The 8,076-nt window shown below is 45.0% G+C and overlaps 1 protein-coding gene across 1 annotated transcript; it reads right to left on the reverse strand.

The window, feature by feature from the left end:
* Positions 1-824: 824 nt before the first annotated feature.
* LOC149243658 (uncharacterized) lies at positions 825-1,346 on the reverse strand. Its single transcript, XM_089371272.1, has one exon. The coding sequence runs from the start codon at positions 1,344-1,346 to the stop codon at positions 825-827; it is 522 nt and encodes a 173-aa protein (XP_089227398.1).
* Positions 1,347-8,076: the final 6,730 nt, after the last annotated feature.

The following is an 8,076-nucleotide window of genomic DNA, read 5'->3' on the forward strand; positions in this document are numbered from 1 at the left end:
ATCCAACACATACCTTCCGGGAGAGGGTCCCATGCTGCTTTGTCCTTCGCTGGCGGAGGAGCTGCTTGAGTCGAAGGTGGAATGTCAGCATGTTCTGGGCGAACCTCTAGCAAACCTTCAGCGTCCCCAGAGCTTCCAGCTTGGTGCAGCTTTGTGCTGGGTTGTTCCTCGCCCTCCTCCTTCGGTTCTTCAAGAAACAGGACAGACATGGGCGTTGATGCGAGAATTGCCCTGGGCATTGCTAAAGGAGAAGACTGTCGTTCCAAACGCAGGTAGCGGAGCCGAATCCGGATCTGGATTGCTGGAGTCCAGGGAGTGGCTCGCCTGGATGGGGTTAGCCTCTGCAACTTGGTGGCATAGACACCTACAACAGCGGGAAGGGGGAATTGCCACTGAGGGCGAGAGGACCCGCCTCTGCTGGTGCCTCAACGGCTAAGGAGGCGCTGTCAGCGCCTGACCATGTTTCCACTGATTGCAGAAGAACGAAACAGAGCAGGATAAGAGGAGTCAGAGAAATTGAGACCTGAAACCACCCTCTCAGACCTGAAACCACTGTCAATTTCCAAAGGGGCGACGTGAGCATCAGCCCTGTGAGTCGTCGACCATAAACCCACTCCCGAAATCTGAACTCGACCCAACACATAACATTCCAAGGCCTCACCATTCTTATGCTTCTCTGCTCTTCCTCGAATTCCACAAGCCATAACTGCACTCTGAATGCGAGATCAAAACCCGGATAGAGCAATGAATTGCCGTCCCTTACCGCCCCTGCACCCACGCTTGGGCTCCATGGCGGCGGATCGCAGTAAATGCGAGACTTATACTTAGGGCTGCCCATGGTGACCATGTGGCATCGCCTTCTCCGCTATCGTGTCACCCGCATCCGGGGAGGCAGCATCGCATTGGACCAGCCTATCAAAGTCCTGAGCCTGGGCATTGTCTGTTATAATGGTCGATGTTCCTGTGAGGAGATTATGATCCTTATCTGCTCCTATGTTAGCTAAGAGGTCAGCGACCTTGTTTCCTTCTCTTTTTGTGTGGCTGAAGGTGATGGCCCTGTTGCTGCGGAGAGCTTGTTCAATGGCTTCTAGTCTGGCTGCAAGTCTCCAGCTGTTTGTGATTTGTTTCGCTTGTGAACCATTCTGCAGTCTCTTAGCCATGTTTATCAGTATCTGGGTGTCTCCTTCCACGATCAAGGGTTGAAGATTGAGGTTCCAGGCGAGAAGGAGTCCTTGCCATAGTCCTTCAATCTCCGCCGAGTTGTTGGTGTCCCAACCCAAGGATCCGAAGTATATCTGCAGGGGATTGCCTTCGTGATTTCTAAGGATTCCTCCAAAACCTGCCATTCCACGGTTACCTTTGGAAGCCTCGTCAAAGTTGAGCTTATAAGAGTGTTTAGGAGGGGTGATCCAAGAGCCTCTGATTGTACTGCTGCTTGTGGTGGTGTTATTCTTGTGTTGGATCTGAGGAAGGAGCAATTGCCAGTTGCTTAGAATGCCTTTTTCGACATCAAGGGATGGAAGATCTTCCGGGGTCCAAGAGTGGAGCAGTAGCGTCTCATTGAGGTTCCCACATAGTCTGGTCCATATGTCTTCAATCCTTGAGCTTTGATTTTTGAATATATGTTTATTCCTTTCCTTCCATATCCCTCATAAGATGAGTCCAGGGAGCAGGTTCCACAAGCAGTTGAGAAGCTCGCTCTTGTAGGGATTCTGCTGCCAATGTCTTAGGGAGTCGGTTATATCGTTCTTTGTTCTGCATCTTTTTTGACATCTGAAGCTAGCCTTTTCCCATAGCAGATTGGCTAGGGGGCAGGAGTCCAAGAGGTGTTGGAGCGTTTCCTCATTTTGATTGCAATTGGGACACATCGATGGACCATGAAAATTTCTTCTTCTTAGTTTGTCCCAAGTGAGGATTCGTTTGTGACTAACCAGCCATAGGAAGTAAGAGATTTTGGGCCAGGAACCAAGACCCCATATTTTGCTCCAGATTGGATCAGAGGAGTTATTGCTGTTGCAGACTATCTTGTAGGCTTCTGAAGTGGAAAAGTCACCTTTTGGTCAGTATCCCCATCTTAGGATGTCATTGCCTTCGTCATGTCTGATTCTTCTTTTTCCAAGCTCCTTCTCCAATTCCCCTATGTCCTGTAGGTTTGTGAGGTTGATTAACTGATTACCCTGTTTCCATTTCCTGAATCCGTGCTCCGTTTCCTGCATCTAGAAGTGATGGATCTTTTCTTGCTGCTGCTCCAGCCTTACAAGATCCAAAGGAGAGTGAAGAATGTGGGTAAGCTTTGGCAGCTGATTCCATGCATCTGTCCAAAGCCTAGCCGTTTTGCCATCCCTGACCTCCCAAAAACTGTGCTGTTGTATTAGCTGGAAGTGTTGTTTGGCCGCGTTCCAAATTAGCGATCCTTTTTCCGTGGGTGTGAACCGGATGAGCTCCTCCTGAGGTCGATTATTAGCATATTTAGCTGTCCAAATTTTTGCCCAGGGTTTTTCTGGATTAGTAATCCATTGCCACCATATTTTGGCACTCATGATTGAATTACTATGTTCCGGATCTCTCAGACCAATACCTTCTCTATCTTTTGGTTGACAAACTGTGGGCCATTTGACTAACGCCCATTTGCGGTTAGTTGCCGAACCGCCCCATAGAAAGCTACGCTGAATATTCCTGATACGTTTTAAGACCCATTTGGGTGCAACAAGGATTGAGAAAAGGTACAAGGGTATTGCCTGAAGAACTGACTTAATGAGCACAACCCGGCTGGCCAGGTTGAGAGATCTGTGCGTCCAAAGGTTGAGACGAGACTCAAGCTTCTCAATGAGTGTACGCCAAGAGGAGTGCTTTATAGCAGAGGTAGTGAGGGGGGATCCTAGGTATTTAGAGGGAAGGGAGGCTGTGGGAAAGCCAAGGATTCGGTTAATAGCCGATTTAATAGGAGGAGGCATGTGAAAGAAAAATATATGCAATTTGGTACAGTTAACATCAGTGCCAGACGCTTCAGCAAAGTCATTGAGCAGGCATTTGAGGCATGCGGCTTCCTGGACTGAGGGATATCCAAACAGCATGGTATCATCAACAAACTGCTGATGAGAAGTGGCAGGGGTGTTGTGAACAGAAAGACCTTTGAGGAGGCCGGATTGGAGAGCTTGCTTAATGTGACGGCCAAGCCCTTCTGCCATTAGAACAAAGAGGAAGGGGGACAGGGGATCCCCTTGCCTAATTCCTCTTGATGGCTTGAAGGGTCGGGAAGGGATTCCATTCACTAGGATGGAGAATTGAGTGGAATTAATTAAGTTCATGATCCAGCGAATCCACATAGTGCTAAAACCAAAAGCCTTAAGCATTTGCTGAATGAAAGTCCAGCTGAGTTTATCAAAAGCCTTAGAAAGATCTAGCTTAAGAAGCATACCTGCCTATTTTGATTATTTGAGGGAGTGTATAATCTCATGCGTGAGGAGAATACCGTCCATGATCTGTCTTCCTTCCACGTAACCCGACTGTTCCGGAGATATGAGCAACGGGAGTAGTGGCTTCAGCCGGTTAGCCACCACTTTAGATATGACTTTGTAAATGACATTACAAAGTGCAATCGGCCTGAATTTGTCGGGAGTAATTGAGTCCTCCTCTTTGGGGATAAGGGCAATGAAGGTGGTATTGAGAGATGGCAGCAGCTAGTGGAGAGCTCTCGATTCTTCAACGATTTGCCAGACTTCTTGTTTTATCAACTCCTAGAAGGTGTGAAAGAATGTGGTGGTAAATCCATCCCGTCCGGGGGCTTTTCCTTCCTTAAGCTAGGACATTGCCTCATCCACCTCTTGAGGCTGAATCGGTCGGAGGAGAAGCTCATTGTGTTCCTCCGTAATGATCCTTGGCACATTGTTGGTGATTCTTTCAATTGCCTGACGTCTGTCTCCCACCGGCTCTTGAAGGATCTGGTTGAAGTGATTGCGAAATTCTTCCTCGATTTCCTCATGCGTTTCTACCTTCACCCCTCCTTGCTTTTGGATAAACGGAATGCTATTGTGCATTCTTCTTTGAATGGTGGTTCTGTGGAAGAATTTGGTGTTGCGTTCTCCCTCCTTCAACCATCTTATTCTGGATTTTTGCTTCCAGTAGACTTCCTCCTGCTTCTGCCTTTCCTCGATCTGTCTGTGGATGCGTCGTTCCTGTTCCAAGGTCCCTTCAGTGTGTCCCTCTGTGGATATTCTTTGTTGGAGATCCATCAGTTCCCGATTGAGATCTTGCTTCGCTTTGAAAATATCTCCAAAGGTTTCTCTGTTCCAGCGTTTTAGGTGGTTTTTAAGGAACCAGAGCTTCTGTTGGAATTGATACATCTTTGACCCGTCTGGGGGAATAAAAGATGTCCATGCGGTTTTGACAAAGTCTTTGAATTCAGGGTGCATGAACCAGAATCCTTCGAAGCGGAAGGGTCTTCGAGTCTAATCGCCAGGTCGTTGCCATTGGAGGACTATCGGCCAATGGTCCGAGCCGGTATGCGGAAGAATTGCAGCTATGATGTCACCTCCAAGGTGGATCGCATTATCTGAGATGAGGAAGCGGTCTAGTTTGGATGCGATTTGGTGTTTTCCCGCTTTGCGATTGCTCCATGTGAAGGTTCCGTTGCAAAAATGCAAGTCTATGAGGGAGGCGTTTTGAATGAAGTCCTTGAAATGGCTGTCTTCTTGTTCCATTCTGTATCTCCCCCCAATCTTCTCCTCTAGCTTGGTAATCATGTTGAAATCCCCTCCGATGATCCAGAGTGGGTGCCTCCTATTATTGTTCAATGCCTCTATGGTGTCTAGAAGCGCTATTTTGCTCCCTGTGTCTTGCGGGAAATAAACATTTGAGAGATTTCCATGGATGTCCGTACCAAAAATGTGGAAGGCTGCCTGGATTAGGTGATGAGAAGCATGGAAATCTGTGAGATTCAACGCTTGAGTGTTCCATGCAATGGCCAACCCCCCTGACGCTCCAGATGCATCGACTGCTATTGAACGACAACCTGGCCAAACTTTTGTGAGAATGCTACCTAATGTAGATCCATTACATTTGGTTTCCTGGAGTAAGCATATTTGCGGCTTTTCCATTTTAATCATGTTTTTTAACATTCTAAGTTTCCCTGGGCTGTTGAGCCCTCTTAAGTTCCATGATACCAGCTTCATGGTTCAACTATTGGCAGAGGGTTTATAGTACTTTGTCAATTTCGTATACCTGCCTGAGTCTACCAGGAGTTTCCCAATCTCGATCATTCTCTGTAGATCTGTTCTTCGTCCTCTCTTTTTGGTTTCTTTTGGGGGGTGGCTTCCATCCCACTAGCTTCCTGGTTGAATCCCTAGTTGCTGCTGCTGGTAAGCTCTCGAGATAACCACCTCCAGCTTGTTGAGTTGGGTTTCAGATATGCTATCATATGCTTTCGTTTTGCATGCTAGTTCCAGTTCCAGAATGTCTAGGCCATGCAGGTCTATGCTTTCTGGTTCTTCTTCCATCTGTTGCACCTGATTGCCTTCTGCCCCATTTATCCCTGAGCTAGAGGGAGGGTCTAGCTTTCCATCAATTTCCATATCCTTTTCTTTCTCTGTCGGTTCTTTCCTATCTCCTGAGGGGATATCATGGAAGATTATGGGGGTGTGGCGTTTGGGGGAGGAAGCTGGGGGAGGGGGGGGGGGGCGGAGGATGAGGGATGGGAAGGGTTAGACTCAGAGATAGGGGGAAGATCATCAGAGGATTGAGCCAGGATTTCGAAACTGTTCTTAGAAGCTTGGCCAAAAGTGTTGTTTTGCTGGGTCTTGAGCCCATTGGAAGGTTTCTTGTGTGCACGTCTACGGCTTGGGGCTTTGGTGAAGCCATCTTGGGAAGCAGAAACTAAAGGATCAGGTGAGGTGGCTTTGGTGTTCAGGGGACAGTCACGGAAAAGATGCCCAAGAGCATGGCATCTTCTGCACTGGAAGGGTACATGCTCATAGTCCAAGGGTTGAGTCCACTCTTCGTCACGGTGGGAGAGACTTACCGATTTTGGTAATGCTTCATTCAGTCGCATGAAGACGCAGATGCGAGCGTAGGAAATGAATCTGCGCAACTTGGTCTCTTCTGCAGTCCTGATGTACTCCCCTAGCCCATTTCCTATTTTCTTGAGTACGTCCTCGTCCCAGTATTCATCTGGAAGACCATACATTCTGATCCACACTGGCGCCCATGTGAGATCTTCCTTATCCGGATTGAATCTCGGTATCCAATCTCTCATATACAAGCCCGCAGCGTTGAAGAAGTGTGGCCCTGTTCCCAGTACCCTGAGTTTGTCCTCAATACAGTAGAAAATAACTGTGAAGAAGCCCTTTGGCCCTAGCTGCAAGGTGACGTCTCCTTTTGGCTTCCATTTCGCTGCGATCCATCCGTATAAGGCTCTTTCCGTGGGCCAGAACCCTATAAACTTCCCAATAATGGCGTGATCCCTCATGAACTCGATTCGAGCATCTATCTTGTCTCCAGGTAGCTCTATTCGTGGCCTTTCTGTGGCTATTGGCTTGCATGTTGTTGAGGATACTTTCGGTGTTTCCTCCTGATTTTTCCCTCTGTCTTGAGTGCTGCTGGCTGGGTCCTTTCGTCCTCCTGTCTTCTGGTTTCCTTGCTGCTGCCTATTCCCATTGTTCAAGATCTCCTTGTCAACCGATCCAAATAGGAACGCCTGCTCCGGATCATGCTGCATTGGGGAGGGCTCTGACGCCCCCCCCCCGAGTGTTTTCCATAGAGCCGCTCTAATGCTCTGTCGTTTTGCTACGCGCCAGTGGATGTGGTCTGGTTTGTGAGCAGGGCCAGAGCTGTACTGTCTGCGCCGTTGATGCTTTCGCAGAAACCCTAATCGCTATGGCTGCCCAGAGCGTTTTTTTCTCAGCATTATTTAAGAAACTACACTTTTTGAATTCAAGCAATCTTTTTTATTTTTTTTTGTGTCTCTGATTAATGTCTATTGTTCTTGCAAGTCAAAGGATTTGAAACTCCAGCTGGGATACAATCAGGGTCCCACTTTGAAGTTTCATATTATGTCTCAAGTCGCTGAATATTGTTCAAAATTTATTACGAAGTTAGTGTTCAATTTCTCATTTGTTTCATTTGGGTCATTAAAGTCATTTTATTTTCTTTCCTCGAATCAAACACAAGAGATTGTTCTCAATTACCATGAAAAATGTTAATGTGTGAATGATTGGTCTCAATTACCAAGCAAAAAGTTAATATGTGAATTTTGTTAATGTTGTTTAATCTATTACAACTTTATTCCTAGTTTTATTCAAAGGACTATCAAATCCAGTCAATTTAGTACTAAGTCACAAATCATAGACAGACTTATAATATTTAGAAAAAAATTGAAAAGGGATAATGATATATTTTATTTAAATAATTGTTATTACGAGTTATTCATAAATATTAATTCACATATTTTTACAATTTAATTTAAAAATTAATTTTATATAAATCACAAATTATAGATTATCTGAACTCAATTTTTCTTTGCAAAAGAAAGAGACGTCATTTGAATGATAACAATAAAATTTTGTTTCATATTCTCATGCCTTCACTACCACAAACACAATTGCATTCAACTCTATATCAATCATGTTCAATTCCCATGAACATTGTAAGAGACAATTGCTTGTGCAAAACAAGTTTCCTAGAATTGACATCTCATTGAGTTGAAACTAAGTTTCTTTGTATCAATTTGAACCAAACACTTCCAAAAATTTTTTTTTATAAAGCTTCATTACAACCAATAAAGTAAGACGCTCACTAAAAAGAAACATTCTATCATAAAATTTTCACATTCATTTCTATTTTTTTTATAAAATTTTTAATTGATCATTTCACACCATGTTAACAATTCATGCTCCTATTAGCTATATTTAAATTAAGCTATAACTACTAGCTATTGTGTAACACTTATTATACATGTTATAAATTCACACATATCCTTATCTTATGAATTGACGACTTTATAGTTCATAGCTATTATTAGTAGTATATATAAAACGTAAAGAGCATTTTTCCAAATTTGTTTGGCATTTTATAACCACGACT

The sequence above is a fragment of the Pinus tabuliformis genome, chromosome 8 (genome assembly GCF_031772625.1).
Source record: "Pinus tabuliformis cultivar Carrire ecotype Pingquan chromosome 8, CPIR1, whole genome shotgun sequence".
NCBI lineage: Eukaryota > Viridiplantae > Streptophyta > Pinopsida > Pinales > Pinaceae > Pinus > Pinus tabuliformis.

What these genes read in the sequence shown, in the direction of transcription:
- LOC149243658 (XM_089371272.1), bottom strand. Translation starts at nt 1,346, where the DNA reads ATGGCAGGTTTTGGAGGAATCCTTAGAAATCACGAAGGCAATCCCCTG.